The 23,081-nt window shown below is 42.2% G+C and overlaps 1 protein-coding gene across 3 annotated transcripts in view; it reads right to left on the bottom strand.

The window, feature by feature from the left end:
- Positions 1-21,752, bottom strand: part of LOC107179470 — a 44,851-nt gene extending 23,099 nt beyond the window's left edge. Inside the window, exon 1 of one of the 3 annotated variants that reach the window (XR_006209645.1) lies at positions 21,472-21,751. Coding sequence is in view for 2 of the 3 variants with exons in the window: in XM_042961344.1 (XP_042817278.1) it covers positions 21,472-21,712 (241 nt within the window). In the remaining variant the exon portion in view is untranslated. Of the gene's footprint in view, positions 1-21,471 lie in introns of all 3 variants that reach the window. The other 2 variants (XM_042961344.1, XM_015536803.2) reach the window with 2 other exon arrangements.
- Positions 21,753-23,081: the final 1,329 nt, after the last annotated feature.

Genomic DNA, 23,081 nt, shown 5'->3' with positions numbered 1-23,081 from the left:
ATTACTTACAGATATTTGATAAAATATTCCTTTGTAAACAAACTGAAACATTTATCTTTTCTCTCTACCTGAACCCTCCAGAATTCATAAGCTCTCAGTGAGTATTCTTTCTTACGTGGCAATTATAATTATTTACATAAGTTCAATAAGAATCTGTTCTCCTTGTAACAGGGCACGATTGGAAACACTGGTTATACAACCAAGGCTTTGACTGGAATGTCATTATTTGAGAGAGACATTCACAGACTCAGATGTGACCAGACAGCTGTAAGGAATGAAGGTTGACTTTATGGAGCCAATAAAGCCCCTTGGAAATGTTAGCCTGACACCTTGCTTCCAGAGTTCCCAGCAGCTTTACCAGGTGAGTAAAGTGCAAGTGCAGGAACCTCAGATTTTGGAGACCTTGAGAAAAGCAACTCACCCAAATCTACACGTATTGAAGGCAAATGTGACAGCAAGTATTTGGACTGGTTTCTGGCCTTGAAAGCCTATTAAAAGTTTAATTGGAAATTCCTTATAAGAAATTCCAGCAAACAAAATATACATATTATATATACATATTATATATACATATTATATATATACATATTATATATATACATATTATATATATACATATTATATATTATATATATATATATATATATAAGCAAACTTACATAGTCAATCAGTATTCTTACTATGCTTATGTAAATAATCAGGCCAAGTTTATTAGGACTGAACTTATTTTTCAAATAGGTTAATCTTTATTTGGCTATCTTTGATGGAAATGAGAGTGGCTTTAGAGAGAAAAAATTATGTTTCAATAACACCTTTGTGGAAGTTAGATTCTAGTTCTAACTCTCTTTTAATGTTTGTTGTTGGCCTAAGCTAGACAACTTGAGGTAAGATTCAGAGAAACTGTCACAATAGCTCATGTATAGACAGTCTTAGCACCTGTTACTCTGTGGGGATGATGAAAGGACCCCAAGGGCATATGATTATTTGAACAGCTGGACGAAGGGATGGACTCCCTGACAACTATGTAATTCATCTGTCACCAAAAAGGTCCAGACAAACAGTAGGTCTACTGATTACCAAATTAATCACCTTGGTTGGTTCCTGGATAGGACTAGCTGGGGAAATAATTTCCAACAAAGTCACAGCCACCGTGTCCATAGTGGTGGCTGAAACAGAACAGGGTTTTAAACTCATACAAAAATCATTAGACTCTCTGACTTCAAGCATCTTAGATCACAAATTAGCCTTGGATTATGTCCCAGCTGAACAAGGAGGAATAGGTGCTGTTGTAGATACATCTTGTTTCATTAATGTTTCTTGACAGGTGGAACAGAAGGCTGACATCATCCTCCAACAGGCAACATAATTTTAACAACCCCACTGCCCAAACCACCTGGGACTCCATTAAAGGGGACCTCCCAAATGTTGACTTGGTTCTTGCCTTTTCTTGGGCCTTTAGTGGCCATTTTATTGCTGTCACTTTGTGGGTCCTGTGTTTTTAACCTCCTGGTTGACTTTTTGTCTTCTAGGCTTCAACAATTCCAAGTCAAGCTAATGGTGGTGGAAGGGTTCCAACCTGCACCAGTAGAGGATGAGCCCAGTCCTTATAAATCATTAGAACAGTCAGCAAGACACCTCCAGGGCAGGACAGGGACAAGAGGCCCCACTCAGCAGGAAGCAGTTTCTGACGATGAGAACTTTGGCCCCTTTTCCATAAGAATAAGGAGGTCACAACACTTGGAGTGGGGTTTGAGATGGAGGAGGGACTGGACTTGGGTCCCCTCAACCCTGACTGCTAAATCCGGGGTTCTTTGGTTGCCTCCATAAGGAAGGAAAAAAAAAAAAGAAAAGCTAAAACTCTGTGCCTCTTGAGTAGTACATCTTGCAGGAATGCGGAGGACAGATGCTTACTGAAAGGAAGATGCTTACTACAAAGACTGGCAAAGACTGAGTCAAACCAGTCTGTGCCATGATGGACCTCACTGCTGACCTTTCACCAAGTTTCTCCCTCATTATAATACTAAAAATCACACCCAGGGTAGAGATTTAACATCCTAAATACACATACGACTCATAAAAATTCATGATCTTTAAGTGCACACGTGTCAAGAAATTCCCCACCTTGGGGCACCTGGGTGGCTCAGTCGGTTAAGCGCCCAAGTCTTGATCCTGGCTCGGGTCATGATCTTGCAGTTCGTAAGTTTGAGCCCTGCACTGGGCTCTGTGCTGTTGGTGCACAGCCTGCTTGGGATTCTATCTCTCCTTCTCTCTGCCCCTTCCCCCACTTGTGCATGCTCTCTCTTCTCTCCCAAAATAAGTAAACATAAAAAATTTTTTTAAAAAGAAGGAAAAAAAGAAATCCCCATCTCTACATGCTTATATGTCACCCTTTTCCCATCAAAGTTTCTTTAAAACTCTTTCTGACCTCTCCTCAAGCCAGCCTGAAGGCTCTTCCCTTTGTGGTGTCTCCCTTGTGCTAGAGCATAAGCCCCAATAAAGGCTTGCCTGGAACTCCTGTTCAGCCTCTTGTCAAATTCTGTTGTTTAGAGAGCCCAAGAGCCAGGATGGTAACAGCACTATAAGACCATTTCTTCATAAGGCTATTACTTTCAAGACCAGGAGGTGTAGATGACTTTCTTAACACACAGAAACAGACACAGAGAGTTTGTAAAATGAAGCAACAAAGGATTATCTCCCAAACGAAAGGACAAAAATCACAGCAAAAGTGCTAAATGAAACAGAGATAAGCAATATGCCTGATTATCTGATTACTTTGAGAATTCAAAGTAATGGTCATAAAGATACTTACTAAACTTGAGAATAGATTACAGGATTTCACTGAGACCTTCAACAAAGAAGTAGAAAATACTTTTCAAAGAATAATCAGACATGAAGAACTCAGTAACTGAAATTAAAAATATACTATAGGGAATAAATAGTAGACTAGAGAAAGCAGGAGAATAAATCAGTGAGCTGGAAGACAAAGTAATGGAATCCAACCAAACGGAACAGTTAAAAAATAATAATAAATGAAAATAGGTTAAGGGAACTCAGTGACAGCATCAAGTGTAATAACATTCATATTACAGGGATCCCAGATGGAGAAGAGAGAGGAAAAAGGGGCAGAAAATTTATTTGAAGAAATAACAGCTGAAGATTTTCCTAAAGTGGAAAAAGAAACAGAAATCCAGATCCAGAAGGCACAAAGAGCCTACAACAAAATCAACCTGAGGAAGTCTGCAACAAGATGCATAATAATTAAAATGGCAAAAAGTGAGAATTTTAAGAACAGCAAGAGAAAGGAAAACAGTTACATACAAAGGAAACTCCATAAAGGCTATCAGCTGATTTTTCAGCAGAAACTTTGTACACCAGAAGGGAGTGCTCATTTGTGCTGAAAGGAAAAAACCTCAAACCAAGAATATTCTATCCAGCAAGACTATCATTCAGGATAAAGAGATAAAGAGTTTCTCAAACAAAACCTAAAGGAATTCATCACCACTAAACAAGTCTTACAAGAAACATTAGAGGGAATTCTCTGAGTGGAAAGGAAAGGCCTCAATCAGGAGCAAGAAAACTAGTAAAGGAAAAGATTTCACAGCTACAAACAAACATAATAAAAGTAGTACATTAATCATTTATGAAACCAGTATGGAGGTTAAAGCACAAAAACAGTAAAATTAATTATATCTATAAAAATCAGTTGAGGGATCCACAAAATAAAAGGATGTAAAGTATAGTGACACCATATGCATAAAATGGTGGGGAGAGGGGAGTCAAAATTTAGCACTTTTAGAATGGGTTTGAACTTAAATGACCATCAACCTAATACAGACTGCTTTATGCATAGTATTTTACATATAAACCTAAATTTGAACAGATAAATTACTAGCAATAAAACTGAATCAATAATCCCCAAATTCTCAACCAGTAAAGTCCAGGACCAGATGATTTCACAGGTAAGTTCTACCAAACACTTAGAGTTAATACCCATTCTTCTCAAACTATTCCAAAAAAAACAAAACAAAACAAAACAAAAACCAGAAGAGGAAGGAAAGCTTCCAAATTCAGTCTATGAGACCAGCATTGTCCTGATACCAAAAGACATAAAGACATTATTTAAAAAATCAAACTACAAACAAATATATCTGATCAACACAGATGCAAAATTCCTCAACAAGATATTAGCAAACCAAATGCAACCATACATTTAAAAAATCACCACAATCAAGTGAGATTGACTCCTGGGATACAAGGATGGTTCAGCATTTGCAAATCAATAAATATGATAGATCACTTGAATCAGAGAAAGGATAAAAACCATATGATCATTTCAATAAATGCAGAAAAAGCATTTGACAAAGAACAACATCTATTCATGATAAAAAAAAAAAAACCCTCAACAAAGTAGGCTTACAAGGAACATACCTCAACATGATAAAGGCCATATGTGAAAAATCCACAGCTAATGTCATAATAAATGGTGAAAACCTGAGAGTTCTTCCCTTAAGATCGGGAATATGACAAAGATGTCCACTCTCACCACTTTTATTCAACGTATTATTGGAAGTCGTAGCCACAGCAATCAGACAAGAAAAAGGAATAAAAGCCATTTAAATTGGTAAGGAGAAAGTAAAACTGTCATTCTTTGCATATGACATGATACTACATATAGAAAGCCCTAAAGACTCCACCAAAAAACTACTAGAACTGATAAATGAATTCAGTAAGGTTGCAGGATACACACACACACACACACACACACACACACACACACACAGGAATATTACTCAGCCATAAAAAAGAATTGCCATTTGCAATAACATGGATGGAACTAGAGGGTATAATGCTAAGTGAAATAAGTCCGAGAAAGACAAATACCATATGATTTCACTCATGTGGAATTGAAGAAACAAAGTGAAGAACAAAGAGACAAACCAAAAAAATGTAAATATAGAGAACAGGGGAGGTAGGTGAGTTAGATGGGTAAAATAGGTGAAGATTAAGAGTTCACTTACAGTGATGAGCACTGAGTACAGAATTGCTGAATCACTGTATTATACACCTGAAATTAATATAACTGTATGTTAATTATACTTAAATTAAGAAACTAATTTTAAAAACTTCAAAATGGAATAAAGACCTAACTGTAAGACCTGAAACTATAAAGCTCCTAAAAGAAAACATAGGCAGTAAACTCTGGGACACTGTCCTTAGCAACATTTTTCTGGGTATGTCTCCTCAGGCAAGGGAAACGAAAGCCAAAATAAACCATCAGTACTATATCAAACTAAAAAGCTTTTGCACAGTAAAGAAAATCATCAGCAAAACAAAAAGGCAACCTACTGGATAAAAGATATTTGCAAATTATGTATCTGATAAGAGGTTAATATCAAAAATATATAAAGAATTCATACAACTCAATAACAACAAAAACAAGAATCCAATTTAAAAATAGGCAGAATTGGGGCACCTGGGTGGCTCAGTCGGTCGAGTGTCTGACTCTTGATTTCGGCTCAGGTCATGATCCCAGGGTTGGGAGATCGAGCCCTGCACTGGTCTCTGCACTGACAGGACAGAGCCTTGGGATTCTCTCTCTGTCTCTGTCCCCCTTCCCCCACACCTCATTTATGCATGTGTGCACACACACACACACTCACACACTCTCTCTCTCAAAATAAATAAGCATTTTTTAAAAACTAAGTAAAAATAAAAAAGAATGGAGTGCTACTACATATGCCGCATGGGGGGAAAACCTCCAACACATTACGCTAAATGAAAGATGCCAGGTTCAAGTTTACATATTTATCATTCTATTTATATGAAATACCCAGAATAGTTAAATATATGGAGACAGCTGATATGTGGTTGTTAGGGGTTATGCGTAAAAGGGAATTGTAGTATAAGCCCTGACAGTTTTGTTGTTGTTGTTGTCTGTAATGCAAGTGCCTGACTTGAGCCTTGATTGCCCAGGCATCCACTTCAAAAGGGGATCTCGAAAAAACACGTGGCCGGCAACAACTAAATAAAAATCTAGGCTGCCTACTCCCACTTAGGCTCCTTTGTTTTAGAGATCGTGGTTGATTTTGATAACTGACCATTTGGGCCACTTGCCTTTTCTCTTTCCACACTTTGACTTCATGCTCTTCTGTTTTAAGTTTGCCAATAGAGTGAGCCTATGAAACCACAGACTCCACTCCCCACCCCCAATAAAAGCAGAACCCCTTGCAGTGTAGCCCCAGGCATGCTGTGTCATTTCTAGATCCTGTAGGTAATAAACTTATTTTTTCAGGTTCCTGATGGGCATCTTGCAATGATAATAAGAACAAGGGTGGGTCCAACCATGACATTGGTTATTGACAGGCTGACACCAGCACACAACAGAAATAGGGATTGAATTTAATGGGTGTATTAGTCAGGGTTCCCCAGGGAAGAAACAGTATCCAAAGGAAGGATGTATGTATGTATGTATGTATATGTATATGGAGGGGAGAAGAGCTAGGGTGGGGAAGAAACTGACTGGCTGATTTTAAGGAACTGCCAAGTTTGAAATGTGCAAGGCAGCAGGCCGACAGGCTGAAATTCCAACAGGGGTGGATGTTGCATTTTTGAGTCTAAATGATGGAAACTGAGGCAGAAATTTTATGGTGCAGTGTGGAGGCCAAATTCCTTCTTCTTTGGGGAACCTCGGCCTTTTCTCTTAAGGCCTTCTACTCATTGGATGAGACCCATCCACATTATGGAGGGTAACCTGCTTTACTCAAAGTCTCTTGATTCAAATGTTAATAATATCTTCATAGCAGCACCTGGATTTGTATTTGACCAAACAACTGGCACTATAGCCTACCCAAGTTGACACATAAAATTAACCATCACAATGGGTATTCGGTTTTTTTTTGGGGGGGGGGGGGTAAAGGGGGAGATAAAAATGTTTGGAATTAGATAGACATGATGGTTCCACAACGTTATGAATGTGTTAATGCCACTGAGTTGTACACTTTAAAATGGTTAAATTTATGTTACATGAATTACTGGAAAACTTGATTTTCTCTTTATACAAACAACAACAACAAAGCAAAACCACCTTAGCCTTCAAGATGATATAATTTCTTTGGGATCAATACAAAGATCTTCCTTTACTCTTGCATACAAAGAAGAAATAATATCTCCAATAAATATGAGTAGATAACTCACTGCCCATTCCTAACCTCCTTCTTCCTTGCCTACCTCCACTACAGAGACTGGAAGTGTAAATACCCACTTTCCCCAACTCCCTTGTAGCTAAGAATAGCTATGTGACCTACTTCTAGTCAATGAGACAAAAGGAGAGTGTGATGGAAGATTCATTTTACTTGTCTCTCACCTCACTTCTTCCTACTTTGAATATGATTAAGATGCCCAGAGCTCTGGCAGCCATGTTGTGATCACGAGGCAACAAGCCAACATGTTAAGAGGGTAGAGAAAAATATCAGGTTACTGATATGGCTGAACTACTGACTTCCTACCTCCAGACTACTTCCGTGTGAGAAAAATAACGCCTTATTTGTGTAAACTGTGTTAGGTTTCCTGTTATTTGTGGCTGGAAGCAATTCCAAATGATACAATCCGTGAAAGAACAGCAAACCCAAGGAAAAGAGAGGGAAAATAATTTGAAAACAATTAGACAAAAAAAAAAAAAAAAAAAAGAAAGAAAGAAAGAAAGAGAAAACCTCCAAAACCAAATAAATTAGAGAGATAAAATTTTCAAGGAAGGAAACAAATCTATCATTTTTGAAGGGGATATGGTGGTATTCTTGGAAAATCCAAGAGATTCAACTAAAAAAAAAAAACTATGATAATTCAACAAGATAGTAGAAACAAAATACAAAGGTAACTTCCATTTTTACAAACAACTAATAGAAGATGTAATAGAGAAAAGATCATTTTTGTGATTGCTATTAAAAAGACAAAATACTTCGGAATAAACTTTAGAAGTAAGACCTAAAATGAACAATGTCAAAACACCAGTGTATTCAGAAGAACTGAGCAAGTGAAAGGCATGTCATGTTCTTGGCTAAGACATAACACCATAAAGAGTCGATTCTCTCTAACTTATACATGGCATATCATCCCCATGAAAATGACAAGTTTTCTTTAATAGGCTGATTTTAAGTGTGTATGGAAAAATTAGTGAGAGCCAGAAAACTGAAAGAGACAACGAGGACAGACTACTGCTATCAGATAACAAATCATAATTTAGAAAGTAATTTAAAGTGTGATTCTGATGCATAATTACACAATCCATGGGACAGAACAGAAAACCCAGAAATGGACTCAAACACACAGAAACTAACCATACATCAAGATGGCATCAGAGATCAGTAGGGTAAAGACAGGCTTACCTCTCACCTCACATTCCATTTCATTTTTCATTTCCTTTTATTTCTTTTCATTTTATTTCATTTCATTTTCTTTTAGAGAGGTCCAGAGAACATATGAGCAGGGGAAAGGGGCAGGAGATGAGACAGAGATTGAGAGGATGAGAGAGAGAGAATCCCAAGCAGGCTGCATGCTCAGCACAGAGCCCACCATGCGGCTCGGTCCCACGACCCTGGGATGATGACCAGAGTCGGATCAAAACCAAGAGTCAGATGTTCAACCAACCGAGGCACCTCACAGGTTTTTAAATTAAGGGTGTTGGAACAACAAGAAAACAAACTGGATACCACACATTTTAGTAGACTAAAGTCCATATACAAGATATAACTGTAAAAATAAAAAAACAACTCATAAGGGTACTACAAGAAAAACATGAGGGGGCACCTAGGTGGCTCAGTCGGTTAAGCAGCCAACTTTAGCTCAGGTCATGATCTTGTGGTTCGTGAGTTCGAGCTTGCGTCGTGCTTTGTGCTGACAGCCCAGAGCCTGGAGCCTGCTTCAGATTCTGTGTCCCCCTCTCTCTGCCCCTCCCCCGCTCGTGCTCTTTCTCTCCCAAAAATAAACAGTAAAAAAAAAAAAAAATTTTTTTAAAGAAAAACATGAGAAAATTCAACTAGAGACTAAGAGTAGAGAAAGCCTTTCTAATTAAAATTAAAAATCCAAGCCTCTAAGGAGAGGCTAATGAGTTCAAATGCATAAGGAGGAAAGCCTTCTTTATAGAAGAAAAAAAAAAATGGTATAAGCAAAGTCAACGGCAAAGTGGGAAAAATATTTACAACTCATATCACACAAAGGGCTAATCTCTCTAATACACAAAGACTTCCTTGGAACTGAAAGATTCTGACAATCCAACAGAAAAAAAAAATGGGCAAAGTACATGGATTAAAAAAAAAAATCACAAAAAGAAGAAATACAAATAGCTCTTAAAAAAGACCTGTCAGGGGCACCTGGCTGGCTCAGTTGGTAGAGAATGTGACTCTTGACCTCATGGTCATGAGCTCAAGCCCTATATTGGGCACAGAGCTTACTTAAAAAATAAAAAAATAAACTTACCTGTACTAAAAAAATGCAAACCAAAATGAGTTTGATAGACCATCCACACCTATCAACCTGACAGAAAAGGAAAGGTCTGGTAACACTGTTGAGACCATGGGAAAACAGGCTTTCTAATTTATTATTAGCAGGAATATAAATTGATGAAACTCTAGGGAGGGCAACTCAACAAAATCCATTAAAATTTCAAAGGCACATACACTTTGATTTAGCAATCACAATTCTCAAATTTATCTTGCAGTTCTATTTGCCCACAGAGGGGAAAAAAAAAAAAAAACATGTATAATTATTGTACTGCAGCACTATTTATAAGAGCAAAACATTGGAGATGAGCAAGAAATCCATCATAAGGGACCAAAAGAATTTAACAAATACATCCCGACAACAGAACACAATAAAACTAAAATGGAGACTGAGGGAGAAGATCACCATGATTCACTAGGAAGTGAGAAGAGCCAAATGCAGAAAAGGCTGCACAGTAGCCTCTTCTGTAAAAAAACAAAACAAAACAAAACAAAACAAAAAACAATGGAGGGAAAGAGGATGAACTGATCTGTAGAATTAATGCAATCCCAATCAAAATCCCACAAGATTTTTTGATGAAAATTGCCAAGCTGATTCAATTTGAATTCAGTTGACAAGCTAAAATTCAAATGGAAATGCAAAGAACCTAAAATAACCAAAATAAGAAAGAAAAATAAAGTTGGAAGGCTAATGCTACTTGATCACAAGAATTACTATAAAGCTATTATAATCAAAACAGCCTAAAGGCTGGTATCAGCCTAAAGGCAGCAAACAGATCAATGGAACAAAATTAAAAGTCCAGAAATAAACCCACACACATATATGGACGATCAATTTTTTACAAAGGTACAAAGACAATGGAGAAAGAACAGACTTGTCAAAAGGTGATGCTGGAACATTTGGATATTCATATGCAAAAAAAAACCCTAAACAAATAAAACCTCCCACAAAACTTAGATCCATACAGGCAAAAGATTTGAACAGGCACTTCAACAAAGAAGATACACAGGAGTGATGTCACCAAGATGCCAACATAGTCTGTTCCTGACTCTACTCCTCCTCACCAGGAGTTCGACAGCTAATCATAAACAAGACACCACTGAGAGAATCCTAGAACATAGGCTGAAGCACCCCTTGCATCATAGAAACCAAAAAAGACCTCAATAGAAGGGTAAAAGGAACAGTTATACATTGACCTCATTGCCTCTCCCCAAGGCTGACACAACAATGTGCTGAAAGGTCTCCCGGGGCCTATAGTTCCTCCAGTGGAAAGAGAGAGAGCCCAGGGTGGACATCCAGCTTCCCCAGCATTGTGGGTTGTCTCTTGGGAGCCTCTAGTTGGACTAACCCCCAGGGATTGTGGAGGAATCTAGAGGGCTCAACTGCTGGAGACCTGATTGCAATAGAAAATGGGGAACGACACCAACAACCAGCATTCAAATCTTGCTAAACCAAATTCCTACCTGCAGCACCCACGGAGCAGTTCCAACCAGCAGTTTTGCCTGTGCAGAGCCAAGCCAATAGCACAGTCTGATGAGGGAACTCAGCAGGATACAGGTTTGCCTGATGGTAGGGTCCTCAAACAAAGAGCTTTGTAAGCCCTGTGAACGGGCCTGCCCCACACAGGCAGAGGTGAGTCACAGCCTGGCACATGGCTGACTGTAACTCCCAGTCCTTCCAGGTCAGAAAGCCTGATCTGGTTCACCTATGAGGCTGCTTGAAACTAGCCTGGGCAGAAGTCATAGACCTGCCCATTGCTGAATACAGCCTTCAGCCCACTCAATCAGAGAACCTAACCACTGCACACAGGAACTCGCACAGTCCATCCAACAGCCCTGCTTACAGTGGCTCTTGAACAGAGAGCACAGCCTGTGGCTTCCCCCTTCTGCAGAGCAAAACCAGTGGCCCCTTCTGGCCAGGGAATTCAGTGCACAGTCTTGCCTGATTCAGGTTCACAAACAATGAGCTGCACAGCTCCTGGGGCCCATCCTGCTGCCCCACCAGGGAAGAATATTCACAGTGCCATCTATTGCTGAGTATAGTACTCAGTCCTGACCGTCTAGTAAGCCTGACCAGAGAACCCAGGCAAATGCAGAGCCTATTCTATAGCCTCACTTGGGCAGGGAACCAAGCCAGCAGTCCTAAGTGTTCTCAGGCAGCAGTATCTGCACCCCCCTAGCCTCAAACCTGGGCAGTGGCCTCCACAGCAGGTCACCTCTGCCCAAGGATGTTATCAGCAGACATGTCCAATAACCCACACTGAGCTGACTGGTCTCTGCCAAAGTGAGTCTAAAAGTCTAAAAGAGGAAACTGCTCACTCAAATGCACAGATACCAATATAAGGAATCAAGGATGATAAAATATCAGGTAAACATGACACCACCAAAGGAAACTAATAAAGCTCTGATGACTGATCCTAAAGAAATGGAAATCTGTAAGCTGTCAAATAATTCAGGATAGTCCTCTTAAAGTTCAGTGGGCTAAAAGAACATACAGAAAGAACATACATATAACTAAACATAATTAGGAAAACAATGCATGAAGTTCAATAAAGAGAAACACACACACACACACACACACACACACACACACACACACACACAAACCCCACAACAACATAAATCCTAGAGCTGAAAAATGCAATGACTGACAAATTCAACAGAGAGCTTCAAAAGTAGACTCAACCTAATGAAATGCAAAACAATCACTGATTTAGAAAATATGACATCTAGGGGCGCCTGGGTGGCTCAGTTTGTTGAGCGTTCGACTTCAGCTCAGGTTATGATCTCACAGTTCATGGGTTTGGGTCCCATGTCAGGCTCTGTGCTGACAGTGTAAAGCCTGGAGCCTGCTTTGGATTCTGTGTCTCCCTCTCTCTCTTCCCCTCCCCTGCTCATGCTCTGTCTCTCTCTCCCTCTCTCTGTCTCTCTCAAAAATAAATAAACATTAAAAAAAAAAAAGAAAATATGACATCTGAAATCAGAGGAGCTAAAGGAAAAAAGAATGAAAAAAGTGAAGAAAGCCTACGGTACTTATAGAATATAATCAAAAGAAACAATATCTGCATTACTGAAATGCCAGAAGAGAAAAAGAAAGGGACAGAAAACATATTTAAAGCAATAATAGCTAAAACCTTTCCAAACTTCAGGAGAGAAATGGACATCCAGATCCATGAGGTCCAAAGAATCCCAAATAAACTGAACATGAATAGGGCTACCCCAAGACACATTATAACTGTCAAAAGTCAAAGACACAAAAAGAATTCTGAAGGCACCAGGAAAACATGGAAGTTTCATATAAGAAAACCTCCATAAGACTATTGGTGGATTTATCAACAGAAACTTTTCAGGCTAGGAAAGAATGGTTTGATATACTAAAAAATGTTGAAAGAAAAAAAAAATCTGTAAACCAAGAATTTTATACCCAGCAAAGCTTTCCTTCAGAAATGAAGGAAAGATAATGATTCTCCTTAACAAAAGCTGAGGAAGTTCATCCACCACTGTACCTGTGTTACAAGAACTATTAAAGGGAGTTCTTTGAGTAGAAGTAAAAGGGCACTAATAAAAATTAGTTACATAAAACTCATGGTATTGGTAAATATATATAGTCAAAGTTAGATTCTGTAATATGGTAATGTGGTATGTAATTCACTTACAACTCTAGATTAAAAGTTAAAAAACAGGGGTGCCTGGGTGGCTCAGTCAGTTGAGCATCCGACTTCAGCTCAGGTCATGATCTCGCGGTTTGTGAGTTCAAGCCCTACATTGGGCTCTGTGCTGACAGCTCAAAGCCTGGATCCTGCTTCAGATTGTGTCCCCCTCTCCGCCCCACCCCTGCTTGTGCCCTCTCTCCGTCTTTCAAAAATTAATAAACATTAAAAAATGTTAGTTAAAAAACAAACATAGTTAATATCCTTAACTACAATAATCTGTTATTGACTACACAATATCAAAAAATGAGTGAACCTTAGCATCCTAACTTTAATAGTGAGGGGGAGGAGAAGTAAAAGTTTAAAGTTTAGGAATGCTGTTGAAGTCCTTTTCAACTTAAAAAAAGGGTGTTATAGGGGTGCTTGGGTGGCTTGGTCGGTTAAGCGTCCGACTTCGGCTCAGGTCATGATCTCACGGTCCGTGAGTTCGAGCCCCGCGTTGGGCTCTGTGCTGACAGCTCGGAGCCTGGAGCCTGTTTCAGATTCTGTGTCTCCCTCTCTCTGTGCCCCTCCCCGTTCATGCTCTGTCTCTCTCTGTCTCAAAAATACATAAATGTTAAAAAAAAAATTTTTTTTACAAAGGGTGTTATAGTTTTAAGATAATTTATTTAAGCCTCAAGGTAACCTCAAGGAAAGAACCTGTAGTAATTACACAAAAGAACACGATAAAGAAGTCAGAGCCTACTGATACCAAAATCAAACACAAAAAGACAGAGGATAAGAAACAAAGAACAATGGATCTATAAAACAGTCAGAAAACAATGAACAAAATGGCAATAGTCTTTACTTGTCAATAATTACCTTAATGTAAATGGATTAAATTTTCCAAATAAAAGACATAGATGGCTGAATCGATTTAAAAAACAAAAACAGAAAACAAGACCCAATAATATGTTGCCTACAAGAGACTCACCTTAACCTTAAAGATATGCACAGACTGGAAGTGCAGGGATAAAAAACAGTATTTCAAGAAAATAGTAACCAAAACAAAACAACACCCCAAAAAAGGAGTAGCTATGTTTGTATCGGGCAAAATAAACTCCAAACTAAAAACTGTAAAAGGAGGGGCACCTAGGTGACTCAGTCGGTTGAGCGTCTGACTCAAAATATTAAGGGGCGCCTGGGTGGCTCAGTCGGTTAGGCATCTGACTTCGGCTCAGGTCATGATCTCACGGTCCGTGAGTTCGAGCCCCGCGTCAGGCTCTGTGCTGATAGCTCAGAGCCTGGAGCCTGTTTCAGATTCTGTGTCTCCCTCTCTCTGACCCTCCCCCGTTCATGCTCTGTCTCTCTCTGTCTCAAAAAAATAAATAAATAAACGTTAAAAAAAAATATTAAAAGTAGAACTACCATATGATCCAGCAATCCCATTTCTGAGTACATATCTGAAGAAAACAAAATGCACTATGTTGAAGAGATATCCGTGCTGGCATGTTCACAACAGCATTATTCACAATAGCCAAGACGGAGAGAGAATCTAAGTGTCCATTGATGGATGGATAAACAAGTTGTGGTGTATTGTGTGTGTTTACATACCTGTATAAATACATATACACAATGGAATATTATTCATCCATAAAAAATGTGGAAAATGTAAACATTGTCTTTGCCCTCAGAAGAGTCTGAGTAACATCTTAAGGACACGTCAAATAAGTAAAAGCTCTAACAGAATTTAAAAGAATGTTTCAGATTAAAAGACAGGTATATAGAGCATATATAATAATTTGAAGCTAAATAAATATGGCTTGTATATTTAAAACCTATATTTATCAAAGACCAGTGTAGATTTGCCTCTATGCTGTCCAATCATCAGCTAAGATGATCTCAGTAAACAAGATGCTTAGGAAGAAATAACTCTCATGGTTATTCAATCATTAGAAATTTGGCCCCAAAACTTGAACAAAATTAGAATACAGCTGTTTACAATAAATATGAGAGGAAGAGGATCTAATACGGAGAGAAATCCAAACCTCTGACCATGCTTTCTGGTTAAAAACCCACGGCGTGCCTGCCAAATACAGGATATCAGTCACTCACTCCAGGTAACTTGTTTATCATCTCCAGCTGGAAGTGGTCAATGCTCCTTTGGCCTCTGATGCTATTAAACAACAGCAGCCATTCTGGAAGTGCTGTCATAGCCCTGGAATGCCTCCTTGTTTCTTTTTCACCATAGGATGAAAGATACTGGATCTGACTTGTGAAGCCAACCTGGGAGGGTTCTTAAGCAATTCTCATCAGCAATCAATTCTCCCAGGTGCTGAGAATCGACCGGTAAAACCAGAGGCCTGATACCAAAGGCCCTTGGGCTTAATAAACAATAGAAATTGACCAGAAGCCAATCCCAATCGGGAGTTCCAAGCAAGGTTTTACTGGGGCTGATGCCCCAGCACAAGGGAGACAGCACAGAGGAAAGAGCTCTCGGGCTAGCTCCCTGAAGACAGGTCCGGGAGAGCTTTTAAAGAGACTTCGGTGGGAAAAGGGTGACATCTGCACACAGAGAGGTGGGGAATTTTCAGCTCTGGTTTCCTTAAAGGTCCTGCTTCTTTGTGCATTACATGTCTAATCAGCATGTTGAAGCTCTACCCTTGGGCAGGATTTTTATTATAATAAGGGAGAAAGTCAGCACTGGGGTCCATCGTGGCACTGACTGGTTTGGCTCGGTCTTTGCAGTAAGCATCTGCCCTCGGCCATTCCTGCAAGATGTACTACTCAAGAGGCACAGAGTTTTAGTTTTTTGGTTTTTGTTTTTTTTCCTCCTCCTGGAGGCAGCCAAGGAACCCTGGATTTAGCAGTCAGGGTTGAGGGGACTTCCTCCATCTTAATCCCCACTCCAAGTATTGTGACTGTCCTTATTCCTATGGAGAAGGGACCAAAGGTCTCATCTTCAGAAACTGCTTCCTGCTGAGTGGGGGCTCTTGTCCCTCTCCTGCCCTGGAAGTGTCTAGCTGACTGTTCTAATGATTTATAAGGACTGGGATCCCCCTCTACTGGTGCATGTTGGAACCCTTCCACCACCATTAGCTTGACTTCGAATTGTTGAAGCCTAGAAGACACAGTCTACCAGGAGGTTAAAAACACAGGACCCAAAGGGGCACCTGGGTGGCGCAGTCGGTTAAGCGTCCGACTTCAGCCAGGTCACGATCTCGCGGTCCGTGAGTTCGAGCCCCGCGTCAGGCTCTGGGCTGATGGCTCGGAGCCTGGAGCCTGTTTCCGATTCTGTGTCTCCCTCTCTCTCTGCCCCTCCCCCGTTCATGCTCTGTCTCTCTCTGTCCCAAAAATAAATAAAAAACCGTTGAAAAAAAAAATTTTTTTTTTAAAAACACAGGACCCACAAAGTGATAGCAATAACATGGCCACTAAAGGCCCAAGAAAAGGCAAGAACCAAGTCAACATTTGGGAGGTCCCCTTTAATGGAGTCCCAGGTGGTTTGGGCAGTGGGGTTGTTAAATTATGTAGCCATGTTGCCTGCTGGAGGATGACGTCAGCCTTCTGTTCCACCTGTCAAGAAACATTAATGAAGCAACAAGATGTATCTACAACAGCACCTATTCCTCCTTGTTCAGCTGGGACATAATCCAAGGTTAATTGGAGATCTGAGACCATAGAAACCAGAGAATCCAAGGACTTTTTTTTTTTCTTTAGAATCTAGTGATTTTTATATGAGTTTAAAACCCTGTCCTGTTTCAGCCACTACCAGGGACACAGCATATGACAGAGCTGTTTTAAATTATCTCCCCAGCTACTTCTATCAAGGAACCGGGCAAGGAACTATTCTGGCAATCAGCAGACGTACTGCTCATCTGGTTCTTCATGGTGATAGCTGAGTGCTCCAGGGGTCATGGGAGAATACTTAAATATCCTCGGGGCGAGGGAGGGGTGCAATATACCCCGCAGTCCAATCACCGCTAGTATGGTTGGTATCGAGGTATTGAACTGCTATCCCCTTCCCATCCACCACTCCCAGGAACATGATTCCTTTAGCTAACCATCAGAGTCCTGGGTAGGGGTGGTTCTAAGGGACCCAAGGATGGGTGGTTAGGGGGAAGCCACAAAGAGTACCTGTCACCGTCTCTGTGGTTTTCAGTGTTGGCAGTCCAGGACTCCTGTGACCCCGTGTAACAACCTGAGTAACACCACTACCGGGGCCGTATCTTCTGGATCTCATGCTGTGTCCGAACCGCAGATGGTTGACTGTACATAAAGTGGAACAGGGCTCAGGGGTAGGGCTAACTACCTTTTGGTGGACAGGTGCATTTAACGGTACTGGGCATGTAGGTTTCTCTAGCAGCCTGGCTGCAGGTGGGGGTCCTGCAAAGAGCACAAGAGGTGTCATATGGGGGAAACCTGGGATCTACACTGATACACCAGGTCGCGGCTGGTGGACTCAACATTTTGCTGTCAGGTTAACGGGTGTTGGGTGGACGTGGAAGACTGGGTTTCAATGATTTTACTGGCTCTGTAAATGGGTGTTTTTGGACCTGGAACCATTCCGTGGGGGTATCCCCACCAGACTCCGCCTGTTATTACAGACCTCAAAGGCCTCCTCCACCAAGTTTGACAGGGGAGTCCAAGAACCAGCCCCCGACTTCTGTAGTTTTCTCCTAACACCTGGAGCAGACAGGGTAATAAAACCCATGGCAAGCAATGCCCTTCCTTCTGTGCACTCCAGGTGCACAGGTCTGTGTCAGCATGCTTTCTGAATGTCTGTTACCCAGCTCAGAGAGACTGCCAGGTTTTCATCCTTCCCTCGAATGCTCTCTCACTAACCTTATCATAATTTACCAGTGTTATTATATACCTTTTCATCCCTCCGGACAAACAAGTGATAGAACGCCTCCTTCTCGTTTGGCCAATATTGTCCAGAGTCTCAGCAGGGGACCTGTTCTGGGACCACTTCACCACGTACCCTGCAGACTTAGTGGTGAGGATAAGCGGTTACTAGACTGTCTGCACTCTCTAGCCTTTCTCATAATGTGATCTCTTTCATCAGGGATGCAACAGTGTGCTAGAATGACACCGACGTCCTGCCGGGTCAGTGAGAACATCAGCCCCAGTCTGACAAACTCATCCCTTAACTTATCAGCATTTTCTGAAAATCTATCAAACCTTTCTTTGCATGCCCCTAGAACTCTCACAGAGAAAGGGACATGTACTCTAGTAATTGCCCCATTCCCAACAATCACCTCCCGAAGGGGATAAAGCCCCTGGGCCTGGTGGTGAGGGTTAGGAAGAAACTAGTCTGGAGCCTTACCAGGGATAGTGCTGGGGGCTCCAGTTTTGGGGGTTCTGGTTCTTTAGGAGCCTGACTAGGGAAGATGGGGCTTAGGGGTTGAAGGGGATGTTGGAGCAGGAGGCTGAGAGAAGCCAGCTGGGACCTGTAAAGGAGGTTCTGAATGGAGACGGTTTGGCAATGGCTGGAAGGTAAGATCATGAGCAAATCTGGCTCTCAATCCTCTGGAGGTGGGGTAAAAATGGAGGCCAACACATGACCTGAGCTGAAATCAAGAGTTGGACGCCTAACTGACTGAGCCACCCAGGTACCTGGTAGCCATTTCTTTCGATCATCCAAAGTATACTGGGGCCAGGCTGAGTTACAAAGAAAACTAATTTCTTTTTCTTCAAGGCATCTAATTAGAACTGGTTGCAATCATTAAGAACGCAACCCAAGGGAAAGTCTTTGGGAATCTGCCGAGCATTTCCCATATTTACAAATAAATTTGGTGTCCTGCTTTCCTTAGTCCATCAGAGAGAGCCAGGTTCAACCAAAGTCTGCAAAGTGCGTGTACAGTGCGAGGCAGGCCTCTCCCGCCTCTGCTGGCTAGTTACTGGCCAGAAAGAACACGCTCTCACAGGCTGAGAGGAGCTAAGCCGAAGCTGTCTGGTAGCCACCCTACAGAGAAGGAGGGGAAAGAGCAGCGAAAAGAAGAGGAAGGTTAAAGGAGGAGGGAAGGGAACTGGGAAGGAAGGGAAAAGGGAACTGCATTGTCTGAATGAAAGTAGGCAGAACCCCCGACGCTGGAGACAGACTTACTCAGCGCAGTGACACTGACGCAGCCATGAAGGGATTGCGTCCAGCTGCTCTAATGGGTCCCAGACCCTCTCCCAGAGTGGGAGAAAGATCTCCTGGGATTCCTTCATGGTCCCCAAAGAAGTATGATACTGAATCAGGCTCTTGTGCTCTCTATGCAATAGAAGTTGACAAGAGGCCAAATGGGAGTCCCTGCTCTGTCCCAAGTGGGACTCATCTTGTGGTTTCATCACAAAATGGTTCTGCTGAGCCAACTGTATAATAAATAAGCCAGTCTACGGAAATTCTGTAAGAGGTTTCCAGTTACCATCAGCCTTGAGACTCCTACCTACCTTCAGTTTCCTTATTTAAATTTCTGTGAACAACACAAAAATTTAATGCTTACTCGAGAGTTCAATAAAGTAGTATTTCTAAAGGGAGAGTTTTGGTTCAAGTTTCTGGAAAACTTGCACCAAGATGTCATCACGGCAAACATCTTCAGTAAATGTGAACCCAGAAGAGCCCCCCCCCTTTTTTTTTTTTGAAGTTTATTCATTTATTTCGACAAAGCACACAGTGCACACGAGTGAGGGAGCAGGGGAGGGGATAGAGAGAATCCCAAGCAGACTCTGCACCGTCAGCACAGAGACCAACTCAGGAGGGGATTGAGACCTGAGCTGAAATCTAGAGTCGAACACTCGACCAACTGAGACACCCAGGAGCCCCGTCCCCCAGAAGAGCTTTTTGAAAATTGACTGGATTTGTCTAAGACTTGGATATTTCTCAGGATTTTGTGGCTTGGGGTGAAAATACTTTCATGACCTGTTCCCATAGTAAAAAATAAAAAGCCCGACAAGCTAAGAAATCATCAGCTGGGCCAGAGACCCCTGGAGACTCACTAGGGCCTCTCCTGCCAAACGGACAAAGTGATTGCTCTGCAAACTAACCTAGAGGTTAGTTCTTCCTCACAGCTTTGAGAGAACACCATTCTGCTTTGAAAGCTTCCCAACTCCTCCATTTCACTCTGTCTTCACCTTTCTTAAGGGCTCTTCCAAATCCCACATCATACTCAAGACAACTCAGTGAAAAAAACTAGCCTAAACTGATGTTAATTATGCTTTTAGGAAGAAATGGTAGGCTAGAGCACAGCCTGGGGAGTCTATAGGGGCACTGGGGTGGATCCTGAGAGCAAAGGGAAATCATGGAAGGTTGACAAGTGGAGAAAAAATGTTTTTTTGTTTTAAGGTTCTCCAGGGCTTGAATGGAGAGCCTCACAGGCAGAGGGACAGGCAGAGGGGTTGGCAGGAGAGAGGATACTACTTGGATTGTACTAGAAGGAAAGCATAGGTGTTGGAGAGGAAAGTTTGAGGGCTGTTAAGGGAGGACTATCAGGCAGCTACTACTTAATAGCTTGAAGCAAAAAACAGGTCATTTGCTGAGAGCTGGGGCAGTGAGAAGGGTCTGTAGATTCGGAGACACGCTGGGATACTGAATTCCTGAGACGTTCAGCAAGGGAAGAGCTGAGTGGGGGAGGGTGCAAATGAGGCAGGTCCTTCAGCAGTTTGGTTGAAGGCTTGAAGATGTGATTCGTGCAGAATCGTGAAACAAGAAATTAATGATGTTTTTTAAATATCATTTCTATTCTAACTCAGGAGGCTTACTGTATGCCAAGCACATACGAGGCATATTTGTATACTTGATCTCCAATAAACTCACAACAGCCTTTCCAGAAGATTATTTTACAATGGAAAAATCTGTGCCTCACACTGGTGACGGAACCTGGACGGCGTCAGGGAGGCAGAAGATAGAGAGTCCTGAATCCTATGTATGTAGCTGGCTTCAGCGCCCCAGCTGCAGAGTTATCATTATTCACCATCCTTACAGGGTAAGCATCCAGCAGGGTTTTAAAATGATTTCGCTCTTTTTTTAAAAAAAAAAAAAACTTGTTTTAGAAGGAGATTATAGATTAGGTGCTTATGAACGAGTTCACAAACATCAAGGAGCCTGGAAAGCGCAGAAATTAACGAACAAACTAAGTGCTTAAACTTTACAACGAGAAGGTAAGTTACAATCCTGAAGCTTACAGTTTCATCGTCACGGTAACTCCTACGTTTTGTTTGCAGTTTCAGGCAGGTTTTAAGTAGGACGGGGATTTTTGGACTGCTTGCCATCTCGCTAATTAATTGGACACTGGGCCTCCCCTCCCTCCACCCGTCCCCGTTCCCGGCCTGGGGATGGGTAAAGGAGCCTTAGAGGTGCTTACAGTGTAGTTCGCATCTTCTCTCTCCGGAGACTGTCTCGAGGAGCACATCGCTAGATGCAGGAGCGAACTCTATAGACGTCTGCGGGATTGCTCCGAGACAGCGCGGGAAAGGCAGGGCTTCCGCGACGAGCGCGAGCCCGGGAGCTTCCACGCACACCTGGAGGTGCTGCGCGGAGCCGAAAGGCAGGACCAGGTGAGGTAAAAGCGGAAGTGGCCGGAGACAACATGGCGGCGCTGGCATCGCGCGCCCTGAGTTCAAGCAGGCGGTCCGCTACGGTGGCCCGTGAGAGCCATTACAGATTAGGTCAACGACTCGCATCCCGCGCCTGGTGGAGGGAAGTGTAAATCAGCCCTGTCTGGGATGACCCTGAGCCCTGAGTGGCCCCAAAGGCGGGCCCTCGAGGACCACGAGAAGGGGGCGCCCCCAGCTGGCCTGAGTCGTATTAGGAGACAGAGGAACAGTGCATTTCATTTATTTCATTTCATTTCATTCCTTCAGTTTTGTTCTTGGAAGTGACCCTTTCAGCGATACTGTAGGGAAAGTTTCGGAGGGAGGTCGGACTAAGAGACTGGTCGGCCAAACATTTAGTGCACGAAGGGCAGTCCAGATGACAATTTCTTAGAGCCACCTGTCAGGAGTTAGATGCAGCCAGCCTGCAGCGAGGGAGCTGGGGGAATACCCCAACCTCACTCTCCTCCCTCTGCTCTCCCGCCTGTGCTCCTGGCTAGCTGTATCTCAACAGAAGCCAGAGAGCCTGTTGATGTGTTCCCCATTAGTCAGCCTCTGGGACCCAGAGCAAAGTGAAGAGGAGAAATTCATCTGGCTGGGCTGTGACGGGCAGCCCCTAGAACGGTTCCCACTGAGCTTCGCCTCCTGGTATTCACCCCCTCGTGTAATCCTCTCCCGTGCTGTACTACGTTGGTTTGTGTGACCAGTAGAAGTAGAAATGATGAAACGGGATGAAATGTTACCCCACTAATCAGATTACAAAAGGCACGTTAGCTTGGGATTTGGTCACTGTGGGAGGCAGCTTTCCAAGATGGCCCCCTTGATCCTCACCTCCTAATAGTCATGCACTGGTGTAAAACCCTGTGTTTGAGTGTAGGCTGGACCAAGTGACTGGATTCTAACAAGCAGAATATGGTGAACGTTAAGGATGTCACTTCTGGGAGTAGGCTGCAAAAGACTGTGCCTTTCATCTTGTTTGCTTGCTGTGATGTTTGCCCATTGGAGGGCCCATATGGCAAAGAAATGAGGCCAACAGACCGCGAGGAACTGAACCCCGCCAACACTTACCTGAGTGTGGAAGAAAATTCACCCCAGGTGAGACTTAAGCATCTTAAAGTATGATGACCGCAGCCCCAGCTGACACCTTGATTGCAGCCTTTTGAGAGACCTAAGCCAGAGTCCCCAGCCAAGACTTGCCCAGATTCCTGGTCCACAGACATGAGAAGCCAAATGTTGCCAGTTTGAGGGTAATTTATCATATACAACGACAGGTAATTAACACAGCTTCTCTCTCTCTGATCACTCGCTTTGGGGGAAGTCAGCTGTCCTGTCATTAAAAGCACTATGGGGAACCCAGCTGGACAAGAAGGCAAGTAGGCCT

This window comes from Panthera tigris, chromosome D3 (assembly GCF_018350195.1).
Source record: "Panthera tigris isolate Pti1 chromosome D3, P.tigris_Pti1_mat1.1, whole genome shotgun sequence".
NCBI lineage: Eukaryota > Metazoa > Chordata > Mammalia > Carnivora > Felidae > Panthera > Panthera tigris.
This window is presented reverse-complemented; position numbering and strand designations above follow the sequence as displayed.